This window comes from Drosophila navojoa, chromosome X (assembly GCF_054131105.1).
Source record: "Drosophila navojoa isolate 15081-1374.11 chromosome X, UAZ_NAV_1.0, whole genome shotgun sequence".
NCBI lineage: Eukaryota > Metazoa > Arthropoda > Insecta > Diptera > Drosophilidae > Drosophila > Drosophila navojoa.
The window spans coordinates 1,400,844-1,423,129 of NC_142895.1; the positions used below are offsets into that span (position 1 = coordinate 1,400,844).

Sequence of the window (22,286 nt, forward strand, 5' to 3'; positions counted from 1 at the left end):
TGACTGATTGATCTTTGAACTGAGCGTTTGATTAGTTATCCCAATACAAATCTAGTTAAGCGATACAGCTTAAGCTGAAAAGATTAATTTCCAGGCCATGCAAATGGATTACTTACCACTGTGCGCTTGCGGCTCTCTCTCCAGACAGACTCGCATTTATTTTGCATTTTATGTTCTCTCTCTGTATGTGTGTGTGTGTGTGTGTTTCTTTCTTTCTTTATTTTGTTTGGCACGTGTGCGAATCATTTAGTGTTTCATATGTTTTTAAATGCTCTTGTGCAGTGCTGCAGCTGCACCTGCTACGGCAACACCAGCCTCTGCCTCCCTGTCCGCCTGCCCACCTGTCCACCTGTCGCCGTGTCTGTCTCGCAAGCATAATGCAAGGCGCTGTGCTTTCATATTTCCAATTTATTTTCATATTTAACATATTCGCTCGAGGCAGACGAATGCATATATGGAAAGTGGCTTTTCCTTTTTAATTACAATTATAATTATGGCCTCAAGACGTGACTGACTGATTGACTGAATGATGCAGATTCATTGGTCGACATGACGAATTGACTTGCCGGCCGAGTCACTGATTGACAGCCAGATGGACCGATTGAGTGCCGACTCTCGCTTTGGGTAGACAAAGGACGGACCGATTGATTGACAGTTGAACAGAGCGACAGATTGACAGATTGGCCCACCAATTGACCGACTGATTGACCGATTGATTTAGTGAATTGCTCGCTAGCAGTTTGCTGGATGTCTGATTGATCAGCTGATTCGTTGACTGACTGATTGAGCGACTGCATTACATATTGATGATTGGCTGACTGAAGGTCAGACTTGTCTAATTGATTGATTGACTGAAGGACATGCCTATGGGCTGATTGACATGACTGATGGATTGATTGATGAATTCGCTAGTCGGATTTTCTGATAAACTGATTGACGTAATAATAGACATACAAACTGAATAATGATTGATTGACAGACTGAGTGACCAGCATATTGATTATTGATTGACTACTCCAAAAACTGAATATTATCAGACTGATCTTCAATTATCTGATTGACTGATTGAGTGATGTACTGAGTGATTGCCAACTTATTGTTTGATTGATAAGCAAACGCATACGACTCATTGGCCGCGTAATTGAATGACAGCTAATTGATTGACGGACGTGATTGATAGCCTAGCGGGCAATTCACTGACAGCTACTGCAGTTAGCGGTTAGCAATTCATCAATCAATCAGTGCAAAACAAGGCGCAATAGACCAGCTGAGATCAATTCTACAGATCGCATTACTTACCTCAATCATCCTTCTGACGAATGGATCTAACCTTTAGCTGAAAAGGAAAATATACAAGTTTACAAGAATTTAACTTAAATGCAAAAAAAATTCCGTTGAACCAATGTTAAACGAATAGCAATAGCAATAGAACAGAGCAGCTGTGCTTCGGTGTGTGTGTGTGTGAAAGAGTGTGCGTGTACATGTATGTATATGTCTGTGTGTGTACTTATCGTAAACGTATACACATATATATATATATATATTATATATATATATATATATATATATATATATATATATATATATATATATATATATATATATATATATATATATACATATATATGCCCCAGTGCCAATTAGAATTGGACAGCTCGCATTTGCTTTGCTCTGATCAGAAATGAAATATATGTATATTCCCTTAGCAACCGTTATTCTGCCAGCTATATGATATACGGAAATAGCATAGCATGTGATCTAAGCTTAATCTATATCAATATGTATTGAGTTCCTCAAGAGAAGCAGCCATCCAAGGCATGAAAGCCAAGAATACTTGAGATAGGCACACATATTCGAACAACTGGATTGCCTAGAGGAGCTATCTAGCCAGACACCCATTTACATATATTTATAGATGATATACATAGATATAGATTTATAGATTGTCAGAGAAACATCACCAACAAATGCATTTAAGAACGAACTCAGTTTCAAAACAAAATCAGTTGAGGTTTTCTCATAGCGCAAGCCATTCAAATGTTTCTCTATAGCTCAATCAACTGTTATCGATGCCATATAATCTATAGCAAATCACATTAAGCTTTGGCATATATCATATAGCAACACACACATAGATAACATCTAGCAAAATAAACTCAAATAAAGCTCGATTTGTATAAAAATTAAGTTAGGCTACATTTGGTTCTTAACTATATCTATGCTAAATATATAGCTAAAACTGAACAATCAATTTGTTATAGGCATACATATATATTCGGACTTCTCTCTCTCTCTCTCTCTCTCGCTCTCCTCTTCTCTTTCTTTTTCGTTGCGTTTCCTTTTTGGTTTTGTTCAAAGTAAAAGTAAAAGAGAAAAACGGTCAAAATTTATGATTTATAAAGTGTAAAAAGTTCTATAACAATTTTCGTTAGTTGTTTTGCTGTTGCCTTCACTCATTTCGTTGCTGGTTGCTCTTGCTATTATTATTATAATTATTATTATTATTATTATTATTGTTCATTTATTTAAGCTTTTTACGTTGCCACCTTGGGTTGCTGCCGCCTCAGCATCTTCTGCATTATTAAGTATACATAAAGTAATATGTATGCGTGTGTGTGTGTGTGTATGTGTGTGCCCAGGTGTATGTATGTATTTATGTCGTTTAAACTTAGCTCGCTTACACATAGCACATTCCAATGCGTGACTGTGTATGCGTATATATATATATGTGTGTTTGTGTGTGTGTGTTTAAAACGAAAAATAAAACCGATTCAAGCATCTCGTCGTAGACCCCCGCAATTCTAGTTAACTGAACAATTTAGTTGCATCGCTCGCTCGCGCTGTTTGTTGTTTGTTTGTTTGTTTTGTTAATATAGTTTTCTTTTATTGTTATTGTTGTTGTTGCTGCTTCTCTTACTGTTGCTGTCGCTGTTGCTGTTGCTGTTGCTGCTGTCGATAAAATTGGACTTATTGGAGTACTTCAAGTTGCTGTTGCAATAGCTGTTGTGGTTGTTGATGTTGCTGTTATTGTTGTTATTGATAGTGCTGCTGTCGCTGTTGCCGCAACATAGCTTCTAAGATGCTGCTGCAATGGACGCTGGCGTCGACGCTACAGACATCTCATTTGTATCGAGATGATTGAGCTGCTGCTGCTCCTCCTCGGCACGCAGCTTGGCTGCCTCCTTCTCCTGGAGCTGCGCCTCCAGCTCCTCAATGTTGCGAAAGATGCGCGCATATTGGAAACGTTGCTGGCACAACAACTTATACTCATCCGCCTCTTTTTCGCACTCCCCAAAGATATCGCCATCCCGCAACGCCGTGTAAACCTGAACGGCCTCCTGCAAATCACACACAGATATAGTACTTGATATATACAGTTACATATATTCCAAATTTACCTCTAATCGCATCTTGCTCAGATTGAAGCTGGTGATCAGTTTAATGGCTTTCTGCTTTTTGCTAGGATCCAGCTCGTAGAGACCGCGTGCGCCCTCATATAAATGCAATATGGAAGTAGCATGATGCTTGGCAATGAATTCGTCATTCAACTGCTGTGGCGTCTTGGTGCCTATCAGTTCTTTGGTCGCCTTGTCCAGCACTTGCTGCACATGCTCATTGAATGGCTCCAATTTCTTGGCATTGGCCAGCGCCTTCATAAATCGGATGATACAGCTGTGCAGAACGGGATGCTCCGGATCGACAGCACGCGCACGCAGTATCGATTGCAGCATGAGGAGCAGCTTATTCTTTCGATAGTACACCTCGAAGGCCAATAAATGCGTTTCGATTCGCTCTTTGGCAAACTGCTGCAGCGGCTTTAAGAACTCAATTGCCTTCTCCAACGGCTCGTCGGTGCGCTCCAGTTTCTCGGGGATTAGCTCGTCTAGTTGCGGTGCATCCGGATCGGTTTCCTGATTGGCCTGCTGTTTCGATTTCTGATGCTGTTCGCGTTTCACCTGCGCCTGGGCAGCCTGCGCGCTCTCCAATTCGGCTTTCTTCTTGGCCTTGCGCTGTTTACTGCGCAGCTTCTTCAGCTCCGATGGCGGTAGGTTCTCTGCAAAGGATCACAGTTAGCAATGATTGATAGATTCATATAAATGCATATATATTCTGTGACGGATATTCCTGCCGCACCGATATCAATTTCCTCAATGGTTGTCTCCGACTTGAGTGGCTTATCGTAGAGCCGCATATAGACCTCAATCCCACATTTGGCCGCCTTAAAGTAGAATGGATGACGCCGTAGGACATCCTCCAATCGCAATAGTCCAACGTAAGCGCGCAATGTCATCTTGCGCATGCAATAGGTATGAAAATCAAACTGATCCTCAATGATCTCGGCAAAATGACGATCCACTTCGTGGCATTTCTTAAGTGCCTCGCCCCACCGACCCATGCGCTGGAAGGCCAAGGCACACTCCGTCTGGAACCACATGCATTGCATCTCGTTCAAATTGTCCATGGCCGAGACGCCTTCACGGGTGAACTTCGCACAGATCTCCTCGGCCTCGGTAATCATGTTGGCGCGCAGCATATACTTGGCGCACTTGGAGTTGATGTAGCTGCAAGTGAGAATATTAGATAGGTGCACAATAATAATATGTATAGTCTACCGATCGGCCGTGTCCATGCTCTGGGCCTCTTCGAGCCACACGTAGGCCTCCACAGCATCGCCGGCATGCTTAAAAATCCGTCCTTTCGTGATAAGCAGCTCAATCAGCGTTGGTGTATGATCGATTGCGACATTGATATATTCCAATGCCCGGTTCGTGTCGCGCATATAATCATAGTGCTGAGCCAGAAACAATGCGGTCCAGACCAAAGCAGAGGCCGGCTCGACCGGCATACCAGCATCGGCATCTTCCCGTGAAAAGTGACCGGAACGCGTTAAATTCTCAAAATATTGCAGTGTTAGCGACTCGATGATGTTCGCCTTTTCCGGCTGCTGGTGCAGCGAACGCACGTTGACAAACAGTGGAGGAATACCCTTTCGAAGGCCCCGTCGCAAGTATTCATCGGCCACGACCCGAAACTCTTCGCCGCTGGCAATGTCTAAGGGCAGGCGACGTGGACAGAGCGCGCGTGGATATTGTTGTTGAAATTCGCGATAGACAGCCACAATATCGCTTGGAGAGCTGACGCGTCGGGCCATCATATATTGTTTGTAGTAGAGAACATTCTCCGGATTGCGCTGGATCAGTGACTCATATATGGGCACCGCTTTGTCCTCCTGCTTCAGTTTAATATACAAATCGCCGAGAGTTTCCCGCACAGCCAACTTGTCCACAATCTGTGGCTCAAACTTAAGCAAATGATCGAGCGCCTGCTGCAACTGGTGCGCTTCGATGAGTATCTGATTCTGATAGAGCAACAGCTCCGACTGTCGGTAATCGTGGGCCTCCTAAATGAAGGGAAACAGATCAACAGCGAGCGAGAGAGCGAGAGAGATGCACAGATTAGCAACAATATATAGTTCAACTATTCTCACACTTACAATTGATGTCTGCGACTGGCTAAACGTCTCGAGTATATTATTCGCCATCATATGCTCGCCCAGCAGATGATAGCTCATAGCGAAGCCAGTCCATGAGGCGTGCTGCGATGGCCGCAACGTGAACAGATGGTGACGCGTCTCCTTGTAGCCCTCCAAGTCTCGCATTTGTATTTGCAGCAACGACAGATCTTTCAATATTTGCAAGTTATCCTTCTCCCATTTGAGGGCATTGCGGTAGCATTTGATTGCCTCGTCATACTTTTTGTCGCTCCGCTGCAGCAGACCGTAGACATGCCAGCAGACGTGAGAGCGCAAATCGTTCCTCAGGCCCATACGGACGTACTTATACGCCTCCTCTCGGCGCCCGAGTCCGTTCAGTGTTAAGCCCTTCATGGCCAGCGTTTCGCCATGTTCCGTGAACTTCGGATTTGATAGGATTTGCTTGGCCAGTTTGAGGCCATTTTTGTACTGCTTCATTTCGTAGCATTTCTGCATGACAGGTGGGCAGATACCAATGTAATTAAATAAAGTGCAGATACAGATATACCTAAAGTAACATGGAATAGCATTTACATCTAGAACTTATCATACTTTGGCTTAGTATTCAGCCGTTTTCAAAAGCCCGCCCCACTTTTTGAGGTTATGCGATGAGCTACGTGCCAAAACAATGCATACAAAATCCAGTTAGAATTTTTTGGCAGTGGCAGCACTGTCCAACTACACTGATTACAAACTAACAAATCCAATGGGTAATGTTTCTAATCAGTTTTGCTCTTATTGGTTTTGTTTTTTCTTTGTAATACCAAAAATAGGCGCAACGAAAAAGCACATGATAAACTGTGTGTGTGCGTGCGCGCATATGTGTGAGTGTGTATGTGTGTGTATGGGTCTTGTATGGGAGCCGCAGTTGGAATTGTAGCCGGCGACTTAACAGCGTATACATGTACATATGTATGCTCCAATACATATGCATACATGTGCAGAAATATGTATACATATATACTGCACTTACCAGTAATTTACGGAAGAGTGCAGCCTCTTTGGGCGGCAGTGGATCGCTGGAAGGCATCTTCGACGTTTTGCTGTGCTGCTTCTTCTTCAGCTGCTACTTTTGCACCGGATTAAAAATGCTTCCGTTTCGCTATTTTATTAAAGGTAAAGAGGTATTCTATTATTGTTGAAGCGATAATTCAGCGTGTGTATAATTAATTTCCTTTTCGCCAAGGCACATGAACAAAAAAAAAATTACACACACGCACGGCGTTTAAAAATATATATTTATAAAATTCTGTGTAAAATACACCGCGACCACGAGCAAAATTTCGTCTTGACGGTGAGACAGCAAACATCAACGCAATATACACATGCATAGCATGTGTTTGCGCATCGATTCGAATGGCACATGTTGGCGATTCGATTTATTATATTTTGCACCTGAGTTTATTTTGTGCAAGCGCCGTGTGAATGATTCTCATAATTCACGATTTTATAAAATAATGATGATAATATACTCACATTTAAATTAGTTTATGGATTTTTATTGGCTTGTGCCGTTTTGCAGAGGCATAAGAATCACAGCTGTGCAACACCCTCCAATGGCAAGAAGAAGCAGCAAGAGCGGGCTTCCCAGTTGTGTTATATAAAACGTATGATTTATTACTTAAAATGAATGTAATGAGTTTGTATGATATTGCCAGTATATATATCTAAACCATTAACAGAGACACACACATTATTTTGCTTCATTTAGAACGAAAGTTTAATAAAATTCATACTAAATTTTCTCACAAAAAATTGACATTCAAACAATATTTAAGAACAACAGCTGTCAATGCAGAATACATTATCGATAGATTGTTTATATCGATATAAGCAACTTGTGAGTCGTTTAAAACACTTGTGAAGTAAATAACATGAACTCCTTGGCTAAGCTCGGTAGCTTCGTTAGCCAAAGCGTTCAAATCGCTGGATGTGGCGTAAGTCGTAACATATATGCAAATAAATTATATACATTCAAGTTTGTCTCTCCCCCAGTTGCAGCAAGTGCGCACTAAATATGCCGACTGGCGTATGATACGCGATGTCAAACGTCGCAAATGTGTCAGCGAACATGCCAAGGACCGCTTGCGTGTAAACTCGCTACGGAAGAATGATATATTGCCCGCTGAGCTCCGCGAGGTGGCGGATGCTGAGATCGCCGCATTTCCAAGGGACTCCTCACTGGTTCGCGTGCGAGAACGTTGCGCACTTACGTCACGGCCGCGCGGCGTAGTCCATAAATATCGACTTAGCCGCATTGTGTGGCGACACCTGGCCGATTATAATAAGCTGTCTGGTGTGCAGCGTGCCATGTGGTAACATTTAGATATACTTTTATTGAGCCCTGTTTAAAGCTAGACAAATAAAAAAAAAAGTCAAATAGAAACAAAATCAAGTGCATTTGAATAGCCTTCACAGCTGTTGGCCTGAATTTCGATAGAAACTATTGCCGCTCATCGATAGCGATTTACCATCACTATTTGTTTACTTCTGAAAATGAGCTACAGATCAGGCAAAACAAGCAGAAAGCGGCATGATTCCACGCGTCAGCCTCTTAATTTGGTGGACTTTAGCTTTTTGGATCACAAATCAGCATTAAGTAGACACCTGTTCACCAAGAGCACCAGGCATCCGGTCAGTCTTGTGGAAAATGCGTCAGATTTCTGGCAGTTTGTCAACAAATATGAGTCTATGCTGCGTAACATGGGGCAGTCGGTGTTACCCTCCCTGCTCAATGATTCGGAGCATAAGCAACTGCAGCCCTATCATAAGAGCAAGCACCTGCCCCTGCAACTGGACGAGGAGCAGGTCAAAGACTGCGAGGGTGACGAACTACAAGCACAATTCCAGCAGCTGGTGCTCATCTACTTGGACTTCAAGCAGAAGGAGAAATTTAATCGCATTAAGAAACTTAGGGAAGCTCAAAAAGCGCTACCCATCGCCCGCTTCAAGCAGGATTTGCGTGCCTCGCTAGAGGAGAGCCGTGTGCTTATCGTAGCCGGCGACACGGGCTGTGGAAAGTCCACGCAAGTGCCACAGTATCTTTACGAATTTGGCTATCGCAGCATAGGCAAGTCCAGCCAGAGCTATATAGCTCTGTTAGCAGACCTCTACTCGATATATATTCTCTTAAAGCACCAAATCTCAATCATTTTTCCCATTTACTCTGCAGCTTGCACTCAGCCACGTCGCTTGGCCTGCGTCTCGCTTTCGAAGAGAGTAGCCCACGAGCTGCTGGACGACTATGGCAGCAAAGTCGGCTTCCAGATACGCTTCGAGCGAAACAGAACTCAGCACACGCATATTCTGTTCATAACCGAGGGCTTGCTCCTGAGGCAGCTGGCAATGGCGGAGAATTTGGAGCAGTACGATGTGCTCATACTCGATGAGATACACGAACGCAATCTCTTTGGCGACTTTCTGCTGGGCGTCACGAAGTGTTTGCTGCGCGCCAAGCCGCAATTGAAGTTGATTCTGATGTCGGCAACGATCAACGTTGAGCTCTTCCATGGCTACTTCAAGGAGGAGGGCGCACGCTTGCTGCAAGTGCCAGGTCGCCTGTTTCCCATCAAGCTGAAGTATATGCCGCCTCCAGCGCTGGAGCTAAAGGCGGGGCAAGCCACAGCTGGCAGCAAGCGGGAGAAGAGCTCGCGACTCGACCCGGCGCCGTTTATCCAAGTGCTCAGCCTCATTGACCAGCAATATCCAAGTAAGAGGATCCCATACCTATGACCAGTACAATTCTAAAGGGTCTTCCCCTTGCAGCCACTGAACGAGGCGATGTGTTGATCTTTGTCAGCGGCGTCAATGAAATCGATGTCGTTTGCGATGCAGTCCGGGAATATGCCAAGGAGCAGACCCACTGGCTGCTGCTGCCACTGCACAGTGGCTTGGCGCTGGCGGAGCAGGATAAGGTCTTTGACTATGCGCCCGACGGCATGCGCAAGTGCATCGTCTCGACGAACATAGCTGAGACGTCGCTGACAGTCGACGGCGTTCGCTTCGTCATCGACTCGGGCAAGGTCAAAGAGATGAGCTACGACGCCAGCTGCAAGGGACAGCGGCTCAAGGAGTTTTGGGTATCCAAGTCCTCAGCGGAGCAGCGCAAAGGTCGCGCTGGACGCACAGGCCCAGGCGTTAGTAACTGCAGCTTCGCATGCCCCATGCCACTTGCTGACTATTGCCGTCTCTTTCAGGTCTGCTTCAGGCTCTACACACAGCAGCAATTCGATGCCTTTGAGGCATACCCCTTGCCAGAGATCTATCGCGTGCCGTTGGACACAATGCTGCTGCAAATGGTCTCCATGGGCTTGCCGGATGTGCGCGCCTTTCCCTTCATAGAGGCGCCCGACGCGGAGCGCATTGAGCAAACGATTCTCTCACTCAAGCAGCATGTAAGATGAAAGCTGATTAGCCATTGAAAGGCAAGCTCTCACTCCTCTCTCTCCCTCCCTCTCTCTCTCTTTCTCAGTGCGCTTTGAGCGTGGAGGAGAAGATCACGCCGCTGGGCAGCTCGCTGGCCCACTTGCCCGTGGAGCTGTCGATTGGCAAGATGCTGCTCATGGGCTGTGTGTTTCCCGAGCTCGAGCAGCTGCTCACCCTGGCCGCCATGCTGAGCGTGCAGAATCCGCTGACGACGCGCGCCTTCACCGATCAGCGCTGCGAACGCGAGCGCCAGCAGTACGAGTCGGATCAGGGCGACCTGTTCACGCTGATGCGCGCCTTCCACGAGTGGCTGCAGCTGAAGTTGTCCAGGGAGAGCACCAGGAAGTGGTGCCAGAAGCTGGGCATCGAGGAGCAGCGCTTCTACGAGCTGTGCAAGCTGCGCCAGCAGTTCCAGCGCATACTCGAGAGCTGTCGCATGGCCACGCCCAAGAATGAGCAGCTGGACAGCAAGGAGCGTGCGCGTCGTCATGGCGAGCTGCGCCAGCTGAAGGCGTTGAAGCGGCGCCAGCGCTACGAGCAGCCCAGGCAGCGCAAGTTGCTCAAGCGCCAGTTCCATGAGGCGGAGCAGCAAGACGAAGAGGAGCTGGGCGAGGACATGCGCGACGTGGACTTCCGGCTGCGGCATGATCATCGCCAGCTAACGCTGCTCGCACGCTCCGCCCACTTGAGCAGCCATCGGGACGTCGTGCTGCTGAAGCTGCTCCTGGTGAGCGGCTTCTATCCACAGCTGGCCATTGCGGACGAGTTCAACTACTGCAAGGGCGCCAGCCAGCAGTTCTTCCACACGCAACTCAAGCCGTTTCTCTCGCTGCACCCAAACTCGCACTTTGCCAAGGACTTCGAGCTGCTCAAGCTCGCAGAGAGCGATCTGCAGGAGAAGCCCTTCTACTACACGCCCAAGCAGCCGCTTAGCGAGCGCCACCAGCTGCTCTGCTATCAGTAAGAGAAGCTACATATCTCCTAGTCAAGTCTGGTAATAATCATTCTCTATTCGTCCACCCAGATCTTTGTTGGAAACAGCGAAGCCATATTTGATGAACTGCATCCGTTTGCCGGCAGCTCAGACGTTGCTGCTCTTTGGCTACGCCATCGACACAAATGTGGGCCTCTCGCGCATCGTCTGCGATGGCTGGCTGGGCTTGGACTTCCCACAGCCGGGCAGCGGACTGCAGCTACTGAGCAAGGCCATCGAGCTGCGGAGACGCTGGAGCAGTCGCCTCTACGATAAGCTCAACGGTGCGTAGCTCAAGTCTCTCTCATGCAACTAAATCAATTGATTCTCTTGCAGAGCTCAACAACAGCAGTAAGGATTCGAGCTCCGTCGCTGCTGCGCCTCTCCCCGTACGCAGCGATTCGCTGTGGTCTGATCTGCTGGACTTTATGAGTCTGGATGTTGCGTACAGCATTAAGCGGCTGCTGCCTGCCGACCAGAAGACGCTCTACACACGCTCGCCTCCAACCTATCGACTCGCTTCCCTCACATCGAACCCTTTCGCCGCCGACTTTCCGCTCAGCGTGAACGAGGAGAAGGGCGGCCTCAACGTCTCCGAGCATGTGGTCTATGGCTGCCTGGCCGAGCTGCCCTGGACGCTGGCCATGGAGACGGCCCTTCAAGCCCAGCCCTGGCAGTGTCCTCGCTGTGACTATGAGCTGGAGCAGTTTGATGTGTTGGATCAGCTGCTGCATCGCCCACAGTGCAAGGCACAACAGCGAGCACGTGTATCCAACGATCGGGAAGCGACTGTGGCGCCCACGAGCAGCTCACGCAGTGGCAGCGATCATTATTGTGAGAGCTGTGGACGCCATCTAAAACTATCAAAGGTCGATATACTGCGTCATCGTGTCAGCTGCACGAAGAAAAAGTGAGACCTAATAGCACAGGACAGCAGTGTAAAGCTGACTGTGCAGCCGAGACACAAACCAATTCAGACAAGCGAGCACGCAATTCATTTTCAATGCTGTGTGACGCTAAAAGAAACTCTTAGCTAAGACACAAACCATTCACTTCTGCTCTAATGTGTGCATGTCTAGTTAGTCAAGTTAGCTAAGACACAAATTGAGCTGCAGCCGCTTACAGTGCAGCCCCGCATATTGGTGCACCTTAATTAATTGTTGCTAATAAATGAATAGTTTCTGCAAATGGAAAAATAATACAATTCAAGCATGTCATTTTCGAGATTTAATGAGTTTTTTTTAGGTACACATACGCTGTTGTCTATCTGTCTCTTAAATTTCTAAAATTTATCCTAAAAAATATTTTAAAAAATAAAATAAATAAATATTTAATCAATTACTGATTGATAAAACAAACCTTTCCCTTTATTACTCACGTACAGAATCTTAAATTCTAGGGAATTTGCATAAAACTCTTTTTTCTTGAGGAAAGATCACTTTATCTAGCTCTCTCTCTCCCTCCCTCTTGCTCTTTGGAGTTGTCTTTTGTTGGAGGGGTTCACACTCTTAAATTATAGTATATTCTCTAACATTTATGTTTTGTTTTCAGTAACAAATTTGTGTTTATTTCAATTTCAGTTTTCGTTTTCATTTTTCATTTCCTACGGTTTTTTTTCCATGCATGAGCTCAGGAATTTGTGATGTGATATATACACAAATATATATATATATATATAGACATATACATATATATATATATATAATGATATATATATAACTATACAAACACAGCGCTCTATATATAATACTAATGTCTATTCATAGCAGTCGAAAGGAGCCATCGCCGCTCCACAAACATTAAAAAAGATGAAAAAAAAAAGGTTAGAAAAATAAAAAGGTTAAAAATGTAGAATCTAGGATTATATAGTTGAAAAATAAAACCTAAACGAGAAATATAGCTCTTATAAGAGTATACTTTGAGGATTCTTCATTTAGTCTTATTCCTGTCACGTACGAGTCCTGTTTAGGGCATGATGTATTCCAGATCGAATTTGGCTCCGATGCGCGGAATGCGCGGCTTACGAACCACCTTTGGCTGTCGAATATATATGAGTATCACTATTTATATAGAGCATATGTATATGTATGCGTGTGTATTACCTTTGGGACTACGGGCTCCTCTTCGTTGGCAGCGCCCCCTCCACTGGCTCCAGCACCTGAAGGCTACAAAGAGTTAGAGAGAGATAGATAGATGTTATTTGGTGATATTAATATTGCTTACTCTACACAATTCCCTTTTTGTCATTAACTGAATTATTTTATTATGAAAAATTGCAAAAATTGTAAACAAATTTCTGAGCTCTGAGAATATCTATTATTGTTTTAATCTATTTTCCACATGGATGCATTTATTTTCCCTAGCTACCTCACACTCTACCTGCTTTGTTGCTCTCTCTCTCTATTTCTCTACCTGTTTCAGTATCTGTGTCTCTCCCTAGCTCTTTATGTCTCTCTCGTTTCCTCTCTCTCTGTCCTTGTTTCTGTCTCTCTCTGCTTCAGTCTCTGTGTCTCTCCCCAACTGTTTCTGTCTCTGTTTCTGTCCCTCTATCTCTCCTCTCTCTCTCTACCCCATTATAAACTACACGTAATCTGAAAGCTCAGCCTCCTTTATCATCCCTTCTCGTCTTTCTTCTGTCTACAACTACAAAGCAGTGCAATTCTCCCCCTCGTTAATTGCTTGCTGGATTATTTTGAAATACTTACGTTTATCTTCAGGGTTCTCATTAGCTCCGAGCTGGCCTCGTCTCCAGTTGGATCCACTGCAACTGTTATAGTTGGCTGCGAATTGGCTGCGGTGTTCTCCTTCGGCGGATCATCGAGAGCGGCGCTCTTGTTGGCCTTTGCGCATTTATCCTGCAAGCGATTGACATCAATGGGTATAAATACAGTATAGAGAATTTGTTCAGTCAATCAATCAACTCGGTTGTTTCATCTTACCAATGCCTGCTCGGCTTGAGCTGGAGCAGCTGCAGCCTCCCCGTCAGCCGGGCGCTGAGTTTTCTTGGGGCGATAGGCCTGGATGGGCACAAAGTCTTTGATCGAGATGCGACGACGTTGGCCAAAGAAGCTGCCATCCCACTGACGATTGTTGTTGCCGTTGTTGCCGTTGTAGCTGTTGTAGTTGTTGTAGTTGCTGGGGTTGCTCATGCTGTTATTGGCAAAGAAGGTTGAGCCGTTGTTGTTGTTGGCGGTGTAGCCGCCGCTATAGTTGTTATAGCTGTTAAAGTTGTTGAAGTTGTTGCCATTGTTGTAGTGAGCATAGCTCTTGTGATAGGCGCTGCCATTGGACTTTGGCACGTAAGCTGACGAAGCTGTCGGTGGTTGCTGCTGCTGCGGCTGCGGTGGAGCCAGCTGGGGCGTTGGCAGAAGCGTTTTGATAGCTGCATTGGCGAATTGCTGCAAATGTTGCAGCTGCTGCAGCTGCGTCGCCTGCCCTGCCTGCCCTGCCTGCTGTGGCTGCGGCTTGACCAGCTGTGAGCTCATCAAGTCCGAGGCCGTTGCCAAATCCCTCTGCTGATTGGCCATCATATCCGATTGCCTCTTGGCCTGATGCTTTTGAGCATCGCGCTGCCAGTACAGCGGCGGCTGTGGCAATTTCTGCAACAGACAAAGAGTTACATTCGTATCGTAGCTATACGCATTAAATAATATATCTTACAGGCATTTGACTAGGCAGCGGTGCCTGTGGCAGAGACTGCGACTGCGGCTGCGACTGCGGCTGCGAAGTGGACGGAACATGCATTGGCTGGGCCTGTTTACCCAGCTGGGATTGTATTTGATATACCAGCTGCAACTGTTGCTGTTGCAGCTGCAGTTGCTGCTTCTGTTGTTGTTGTTGCTGCTGCAGTTTCTGCTGCTGTTGTTGTTGCTGCAGTTTCTGCTGCTGTTGTTGCTGCTGCTGCTGTTGCTGCAGCTCCTGCTTTTGCTGCGACGATGGCTTCAGGCCCAACAGCAGCTTCAACGCCTGAGTTTGATCAGTGGGCGAGGCCGAGCCGCCTTGGCTGCGCGAATGCTGCTGCTGCTGCTGCTTCTGCGGCTGCTGCTGCTTCTGCGGCTGCTGCTGCTTCTGCGGCTGCTGCTGCTTCTGCTGTTGTTTTTGCTGCAGTTGCTGCTGCTGCTCGAGCTGATTGGCGCGCAACGGCAACGTCGGCTTGCTCGAGCTGCGCCAGTTCTGCAAGTGCATCTGATTCTTCTGGCTGGAAGCTGCCTCTTGATCTGCTGCTGCGGCTGCTGCGGCTGCTGTGGCTGCTGTGGCTGCTGCTTGAGCCGAAGTCGAGGCGGAGCTCGTGGCTGGCGCATCGCTGGGCCAATAGAACTCGTCGGCGATGCGCGTATTCATCGTGATCGCATTGTACTTGCTGCTCGCGGCCGTGACAAAGCGCGGCTGCTGCTTCTGCTGGTCGCGCCAGTCGCGGCGCATGGCGTCCGTGCGGGTCTGGAGGGGCGACGAGGCTGCCATTGTTGCCTGCTGCTTGGGCTGATACATCTCGTTGTTTTCTGAAAGAAGGAGCAGAGAGAGAGAATTAGCCAATGCTACTTGGTTCTCGGGCTGCTTCGGGGCTCACCGAGCGAGCTGATGATGATCAAGGCGCTCTCCGGCACCTTGTAGATGCGCTCGTCAGCTATGCCGTGTATGTCGCCGCAGTTGGTCACCGGGCGATCGAAGAGCAGCTCGCAGAACGTCTCCACTGCGTTCAGGCACTCCAGGCGCACGGGATTCGGGTCAGAGACCGGGTGTATGCCGATGACGGTGGCGGTGATGCCCACGGGCACCATGTAGATGGTGCGCACCACCACGACACGGTCGAAGAGGCGCACGGCGCCCGGCTTGCGGTAGACGTCGGCCAGCGTGACGTTCGGCTTGACCAGCAGGTGCGGCTTCACCTGCAGCTTGACATTCTTGACGGGCAGCATGCGCAGCTCATCGACAGCCTTTATCAGCAGCTCGACGGTCTCCTTGCAAACGGTGCGCGAGCCGCAAGTGATGCGGTCCACCTTCATGTGCGGCTGCTGGCGCACCCAGTTGGCCACGTTCTCGATGAGATGCTGGCCAATCGCGTTGGGAAAGATGTCCCCCTCGTAGACGAACTCACCGCGATCGCCGCTGCTCGAGAAGTACTCGACCACGGCCGGAAAGTTCTCAATATAGGAATGTATGAGTTCGACGGCCAGCGAGGAATAGAACCACTGGTTGTTGATGCGGCGGCAGTAGCCGGCGCGCTCCTCGTTCAAGCGGGGATACTTCAGCTGCAGCCCAATGTTGTGCTTGGCCACGTTCTCCATTTTCTCACGGCGCGGACCGAGCACCACCCAGACGGTGCCCGTGAGACGCCCCAGGCATTTGCTGTTCAAATTCAGCTCGCGGCACACCTTGTACGCGTTCATGAAGTCGCGATCCCGCTCCTCCTGCAGGAGACGTGCGGGCATCAACTCCGGCTCGGGGCCCACGCGGATGTTAACTGTAAAATCGCAAAACGAACACAAATTTATTAGTTTTCTGAAAAGCAGTCGGATCAGCATGCAACGACTGGCCAGGGTGACACCTACTGATAAAGCCTTTGTTAGAAGAATTCATTTTTTTTTTCTTTTTCTTTTTTTTGTATATTCAAAGAAAATCACTTAGTTTTGAAAACTCAAATCCAATTTGTCGTTGACTCTTGAACGGTCGAGAATCTTCTGAGTCCACCATATTTAATCGCTCGAACTTCATCTCGGCACATGGCAGAGCGAAAGAGACAAACACTGTATCTACCTGCAGGAAGTGTCATTGTCACTGCCATTTCTTCTTCTTGGTCTAGCTTGGAATTAGATGAGCGAGCGAGCGGGCTCATAGCAAACACGTGCGACGGAAGGAGACAGACTCTAGTCTAAGCTCTTCCAGTGAATGCCTGCACCCATACACATGCGTATGCAAATACGCACCTACACACATACGAATTGCGTGCGCTAATTGCGAATGTCAATGCGCAAAGTAATTAGATTGCAAATTCCCATTAAATCACTGCAATCGCTACTGAAGCAGATGGGAGATTAGATGGAATTCCTAATATTAATCATATTTTTAGTGTCGATCAACATTGTTCGGCTTAGTTTATGCAAATTTACTCAACAGCCTACGGCTGTGACGTCACACTGTGCACTTGACAACCTTTGAGCGGGCGGCAATGCGCAGGCAGCCAATGGAGTGAGGCTACACTGTTTGTCTCGCTCTGTCGCACGCGGTTGGCCTATGCCGGGCCAACGATCAAAATGGAGGACGAAATCTGAGTAGCCCGGCAAGCACATTGCAATAGGTTGCAATGTGTGGCACGTGGCACGTTGTTTTTTGCAAACAATGTAAGTTAGTCAAATGATTTGCATTGAAGGTGTTAGTAAGAGCTTTTAACATACCCTGCACACGGCCACAGCTGTAGACGAGCATTGGATCCAGCACGGTGCCCTCGCTGCCCGCATACGGACTGCCAATGAAGAAGACCGTGCTGCCCGTCGGGAAGAGCTGTTCGATTTTGTTGAAATGTGCGTGCATGTTGTCGCGCACCTTGATGTCGGAGACCACGCCCTGCGCCGGGTACGCCGTTAGGACACTGCTCCACGAGTCCTTCATGTAGACGCTGCCGCGCTGGCCGAACTCCACCGAGCTGCCGGTGTAGGTGCGTATATAGATGAGCACATCGTAGTTGGGAAACTTGATGGCCATGCGGCCGGTGAAGCTTTAAGGAGGAAAGTGGCAAAGGTGAGATTAGAAGCTGACGGGCGTGCGGCTTGGAGGCAATAACTCAACTGTTCCTCGAGCGACTTGCAGTCCGAGTCGAAGCGTCGCGGCTCATTCGAGCGCATGCCGTCGCGATCCACCTTTTTGTCGCGCGACGCGACGCTCTCCACCTTGGCCTTGATCAAGTGCGGCCAGCCAATGTACACCACCTGTCCCAGGTGCTGGGCCGCCACCGACTGGAGCGAGTCCTGGGCTTCGCGCTGGCGTGGCAGCAGGACCATGCTTTGGTTGCGGCTCGGCTGCTCGAAGACCTTGACGCGGTCGTGGCGCAACTCAAACTGCAGGCGAGCGTCCAGAGAGAGGCACGGGGAGAGAGAGAAGGTAAGTAAAAGTAATTCTATTTCCACAATTCCAGCTTACATCGAATTCCAAATGCTTCATGGTAGGAAAGCCTGGAAAGAAGACGTGGCGGGCCGCATTGGCCAGCTCCACGCACACAGTCTTTGGCAAATCGAGGGCGATTTCATCGGACCAACGGGCCTGCTCCGTGCAGAAGACGTTCTGCAGGGATTTGAGTGGCGCCAGGCCCTTCATTGGACCCTGGGACTTTGCGTTGTAATCGTACTGGTACATCGGCCCATGGCGATTCCTCTCGCGCTCCTCGACACTCAGCTGCGGCTCACAGTCGGCCATGGCGCTCAGCAGGCGCTTCTCCTCGATGAAGGGTATCAGCACCACGGCCTCCCAGTCGTGCTTCTTGCCATTCAGATCACTTTCGAATTCCGTGGGATAAAACTCGGCCAGCGGACTGTTCGGCTTCAGCATCAGGTCATGATACGCCATTGGCAGGAGATTGACGCTGGCCGCTGGCAGCACAGCCAGCAGCTGTGAACGATAGAAATGATCAGTGAGGAATACCCTGTAAAGGCTGAAAACTACATATATGCATAGGCTGAGTCATATTCCCATTGATGGTCATCTCTAGCTGAAGGAGCTGAGAGACTATTGTATACCCTGTAAATACTGAACCACGTAAGTGGAGCATATTTTCTTGACAATCCTATCTAATACATATGGGCTATCAGTTGCTCGGCTAAGATGACTGCATACCCTGTAAGTTATATGAAATTCACAGAAAATATCCTGTAAAAGCTGTAGGCAAATATTGATATCATTTCTAGTTGAAGAAGCAGCTGAGAGTCAACTGTATACCCTGTAAGTACTGAACATGTAAGTGACACATACTAACACATAACCAGCTTATCTAGTGTAAAATGAGCTTATCTAAAAGTACAGTATGGGCTAGCTAGTCTGTATTACGTATACCCCACAAACCTCAAAGAGTGTTTATAAGATTTCCTAACCAGCATAGTGATTGACTCTATATCTAGACAGCTTTCAAAATTCCAATTGTAAATGTGTAAGCCTTGGGATTGCCATGATTAGATTGTCTATATATCAGCCATATAATTGTATCGATCAAATTCGACTCTTTATTGTCATAGAGCTTAGCGTTTGGAATTACCTGTTGGAAGGGCAAAAAGGGTTTGCCCATCTTAAAATTCACTTTGGTATTCTTAATGTTGTTCAAATCGCTGATGAACGGGGCATAGTGAAAGGGATAATACCAGTCCCAACTCTGAACGCCCCGGTAGTAATAATCGAGTACCCATTGCAGGGCACTGATATAATGATAGCTCAGCTCGGCAATCAGATCCTCATGCATTTCGTTCTTGAACTTATTTCGGTAATAGTTGCGCTTGTAGTTCTGAAATTCGCTGCGCAGCACTGCCTGCTCGTCGTCGGGATCCACATCGTCGTCGTCATCCTCGTACAGCTGAAAATGGAAAATGGGAAAGCGTTGGTAGGCGAAGGCTTCTGCAATTCAATGTCACTTCCTATTGGCTTTCAATTCTGCTGGAGTTGATTCCAATTGTTGCTGAAGTGGATTCCAATTGGAAGTCTGCATTCGCTAACAGCCAATGCAGAGCAAACGAAACATGAATGCTGTTCGCTCTTTCGCGCACATTGCCCGGGCGAGCGGCCAATGTGAAAGCAAAAGCTTAACTCGAAATCTATTTCAACAGGCGCGCACACACACACACAAACACAGAGGAATTTGCAAAAGCTGAAAGCTCCCTTGCATATTTCAATGAAATGCAAAAGACTTGCGCTCTCGCTCGCTCGCACGTACTGCATAAGCACTTGGACAATGCGTTCGCTCAGCTGAAATCGAAAAAGGGGCAATTGGCAATTGAAAAGGGAAATGCTGCTCGAAATTGTTTTCCTGCTGCATCCAATCGAATTGAGCAGGGACAATGATTCGGTTTACTTGCAGTTGCACTGTTAAAGCTAAATATCATGGGAAATTTGTTTTGAAAATGATGTACTAAGTAACGGAATCCGAGATGCGAAGTATGGAAATAGTCAAGGTCGCATAAATAATAAGGTATTTTTAACATGTCAAAGGGCTTTTGATTCATCCTCATGTGAGCGGAAATATGTCATGCGAAAAAGGGAAATTAATATGGGCTCTTTGATTTCCCTTTATGTAATTGGATATTAATATGGGATAGTTTACATTCAATTCATGTAAAAGGAAATTAAGATGGCATACTTGAATTACCCTCGTGTGAGGAGAACATAATATGGGATATTTTTTAAAGGGAAATTAATTGAGAATATTTGAATTACCTTCATGCTCTCATCGATGAGCGCAGCCAGATCCTCATTGAAGCTCTCGCCGCTGTCATTCTTGATGTCGTCAATGTCCACGTCGAACGCCTCCGTCTTGGCATTCATGTATTTGAGATCGTCGCTGTGCTCCTCGAAGAGCTGCAGCTCCACCTCGCTCAGAGCGTGCAGGAACTGCTGCAATCGATCCAAATTCAGTTTCCCATGCTCATTGATATTTCCGCCCAGTTGCTTGTAGATGCGGATGTACGTTTTGTAGAGCAAGGGCAGGGCGTTCGACGAGATGTGCAGGCAGGGCAAGTGCGGTATGAAATCATTGCCCACCATGAAGCCCATCAGGACCCAGTCATCGATCAGTTGGGCAACATCGAGCTTCTGCTCTGGGGTCGACAGCTCGTGGAACTCTAGTTCCAGATATTCGCGCAACAGGCCCAGATGGAGCAAGAAAAAACGCGTCTCCTCTACTGAGGTACGCTTCACGTTTCGGCCAAACTTCACCTCCTCGCGCAGCACAACGAAATGCAGCTCGTGGGTGCAGAGACCAAGGATGATCAAATCGGCATCCAGGCCATAGAGGCAGTGACGCGTGTTGGGGTCGAAGTTGGGCTGAGCCTTCATGTAGCGTATGTAGTCCATTATCTTGTGCTCTCCCTCGCCGGGTGTCTCCTGGCCGCTGAGTATGACCCGACATTTCTGCCAGAGGGGATCCTGCGAGATTTTCGTGCGCAGAAAGCAGCGCAGGCCGGCCTGCAATCGCACCATGAACTCTGTGCCCGGCGTAATGCAGTTGCTGTCGAATCGTTCGTGCTCGCGCTTCTCGCCACGCTGTCGCGCCTTCGCCTCCAATTGCTCCGCCTCGCGGGCCGAGCGAAAGCGCCTGCTGCGCTGCTGGTTCATTTTGGCACGTGGTGCGACGCCATCTACGGCCAGGAAAAACAACTTTTGCGGCTTGATCAAATAGAAGAGCTTGTCGATGTAGTTGTAAATGTCCTGAAAGATCTGCGCCTCCTCCAAATGGAAGTGGATATTACTATCATCCGGGTGCGAGCAGTTATGGACAATCCCGTTCATGTCCAGGTAGAGATTGTCGAACTCAGGAATCTAAACAAGAGAATGGGGTTGCAGTTGACTTCCCTTTGTTATCCTACACATAGTTACATATACATATGTATATGTGTATGTATATATTTGTGTATATACTTACACTATGCTCACGCGCCAATTCACTGAGGCAAGGATATCGTTCGCTGATATAACGAAAAAACTTGGGTACACCCATCTTGGCGGATGTATTTCAGACCGTTGTCGGAGTCGTATAGCGATATTAATTGCGTCCTCGCCACGTCTTTTGCAATAACAATGACAACAAATCGCGTTCTTTGCTGTCTGGTGCTGCACAGAAAATTTCGACTTGTTTGTATGCAGCGTGACTGCAGTCTATATGTGCCTAAATGCCCATTTTCGTTTACCAAATACTAACAAAAATACTGTGCCTCCATAAAAAACAGCATAAAAATGACACAAAAAACAGCTGTTAATTGATCGTAGTTTTAAATGTGTTTATGTTACTCATAAAAACGATAGATGATATTAAATTATATCTGTCATATCTGTTGATTTAAGACTTAACAAGTACTAATATTCGTTTTTGGTATAACGAAAAGAAAGCTTGTATACTCGTTTATTTCTATGACATTACTTACTTTCAAAATACCAACAATAAATACCAAAAGTTACAGTTATGAAAGCACCCATGGAACAACTGTCCGCTGATCGTAGCTAGTGATGTACTTCAATCAATCCGATAGATCGCAACGGAATATCTAGATGTACAGATAATTATTGTTTCTGAATTGGAAATATATATTAAGAGGACTGCGTATGAATTGAACTTTTAATAACTGTCAATAAAAAAAAAAACAGAGGTTTCTTTCGAGTTGAACATCC

General features: G+C 47.0%; 4 protein-coding genes across 4 annotated transcripts; 2 read left to right on the forward strand and 2 right to left on the reverse strand.

The window, feature by feature from the left end:
• Window positions 1-2,375: 2,375 nt before the first annotated feature.
• Window positions 2,376-7,221, reverse strand: Naa15-16 (N-alpha-acetyltransferase 15/16). Its single transcript, XM_018109925.3, has 7 exons — window positions 7,010-7,221; window positions 6,507-6,635; window positions 5,495-5,983; window positions 4,614-5,401; window positions 4,135-4,562; window positions 3,399-4,054; window positions 2,376-3,338 (listed from the first exon to the last, which is right to left on the reverse strand). Exons 2-7 carry the CDS (start codon window positions 6,561-6,563, stop codon window positions 3,075-3,077), a joined length of 2,682 nt encoding a protein of 893 aa, XP_017965414.1. The 5' UTR covers window positions 6,564-6,635; window positions 7,010-7,221; the 3' UTR covers window positions 2,376-3,074.
• A 101-nt stretch (window positions 7,222-7,322) lies between these two features.
• On the forward strand, window positions 7,323-7,864 carry mRpS14 (mitochondrial ribosomal protein S14). The gene is made up of 2 exons (XM_018109926.3): window positions 7,323-7,470; window positions 7,529-7,864. Exons 1-2 carry the CDS (start codon window positions 7,408-7,410, stop codon window positions 7,850-7,852), a joined length of 387 nt encoding a protein of 128 aa, XP_017965415.1. The 5' UTR covers window positions 7,323-7,407; the 3' UTR covers window positions 7,853-7,864.
• A 17-nt stretch (window positions 7,865-7,881) lies between these two features.
• Window positions 7,882-12,184, forward strand: LOC108657341 (putative ATP-dependent RNA helicase DHX34). Its single transcript, XM_018109920.3, has 7 exons — window positions 7,882-8,603; window positions 8,706-9,242; window positions 9,299-9,669; window positions 9,730-9,927; window positions 10,005-10,918; window positions 10,983-11,215; window positions 11,268-12,184. The coding sequence occupies exons 1-7, from the start codon at window positions 8,030-8,032 to the stop codon at window positions 11,843-11,845; spliced, it is 3,405 nt and encodes a 1,134-aa protein (XP_017965409.1). The 5' UTR covers window positions 7,882-8,029; the 3' UTR covers window positions 11,846-12,184.
• A 63-nt stretch (window positions 12,185-12,247) lies between these two features.
• pcm (5'-3' exoribonuclease pacman) lies at window positions 12,248-21,814 on the reverse strand. The gene is made up of 12 exons (XM_089264934.1): window positions 21,544-21,814; window positions 20,340-21,440; window positions 19,171-19,482; window positions 18,066-18,530; window positions 17,715-17,983; window positions 17,324-17,643; window positions 15,499-16,392; window positions 14,592-15,430; window positions 13,871-14,530; window positions 13,637-13,786; window positions 13,034-13,096; window positions 12,248-12,968 (listed from the first exon to the last, which is right to left on the reverse strand). The coding sequence occupies exons 1-12, from the start codon at window positions 21,616-21,618 to the stop codon at window positions 12,897-12,899; spliced, it is 5,220 nt and encodes a 1,739-aa protein (XP_089121060.1). The 5' UTR covers window positions 21,619-21,814; the 3' UTR covers window positions 12,248-12,896.
• Between the last annotated feature and the right edge of the window lie 472 nt (window positions 21,815-22,286).

What these genes read in the sequence shown, in the direction of transcription:
- LOC108657341 (XM_018109920.3), top strand. Translation starts at nt 8,030, where the DNA reads ATGAGCTACAGATCAGGCAAAACAAGCAGAAAGCGGCATGATTCCACG. An exon ending in CATTGACCAGCAATATCCAA is followed by an intron (nt 9,243 to 9,298) that starts GTAAGAGGATCC and finishes TTCCCCTTGCAG; the next exon opens with CCACTGAACGAGGCGATGTG. An exon ending in CTGGACGCACAGGCCCAGGC is followed by an intron (nt 9,670 to 9,729) that starts GTTAGTAACTGC and finishes CGTCTCTTTCAG; the next exon opens with GTCTGCTTCAGGCTCTACAC.
- Naa15-16 (XM_018109925.3), bottom strand. Translation starts at nt 6,563, where the DNA reads ATGCCTTCCAGCGATCCACTGCCGCCCAAAGAGGCTGCACTCTTCCGT. An exon ending in GCCAGTCGCAGACATCAATT is followed by an intron (nt 5,402 to 5,494) that starts GTAAGTGTGAGA and finishes CCCTTCATTTAG; the next exon opens with GAGGCCCACGATTACCGACA. An exon ending in TGAGCAAGATGCGATTAGAG is followed by an intron (nt 3,339 to 3,398) that starts GTAAATTTGGAA and finishes TGTGATTTGCAG; the next exon opens with GAGGCCGTTCAGGTTTACAC.
- mRpS14 (XM_018109926.3), top strand. Translation starts at nt 7,408, where the DNA reads ATGAACTCCTTGGCTAAGCTCGGTAGCTTCGTTAGCCAAAGCGTTCAA. An exon ending in TTCAAATCGCTGGATGTGGC is followed by an intron (nt 7,471 to 7,528) that starts GTAAGTCGTAAC and finishes TCTCTCCCCCAG; the next exon opens with TTGCAGCAAGTGCGCACTAA.
- pcm (XM_089264934.1), bottom strand. Translation starts at nt 21,618, where the DNA reads ATGGGTGTACCCAAGTTTTTTCGTTATATCAGCGAACGATATCCTTGC. An exon ending in TCATCGATGAGAGCATGAAG is followed by an intron (nt 19,483 to 20,339) that starts GTAATTCAAATA and finishes TTCCATTTTCAG; the next exon opens with CTGTACGAGGATGACGACGA. An exon ending in TGAAGCATTTGGAATTCGAT is followed by an intron (nt 17,984 to 18,065) that starts GTAAGCTGGAAT and finishes GCTCGCCTGCAG; the next exon opens with TTTGAGTTGCGCCACGACCG.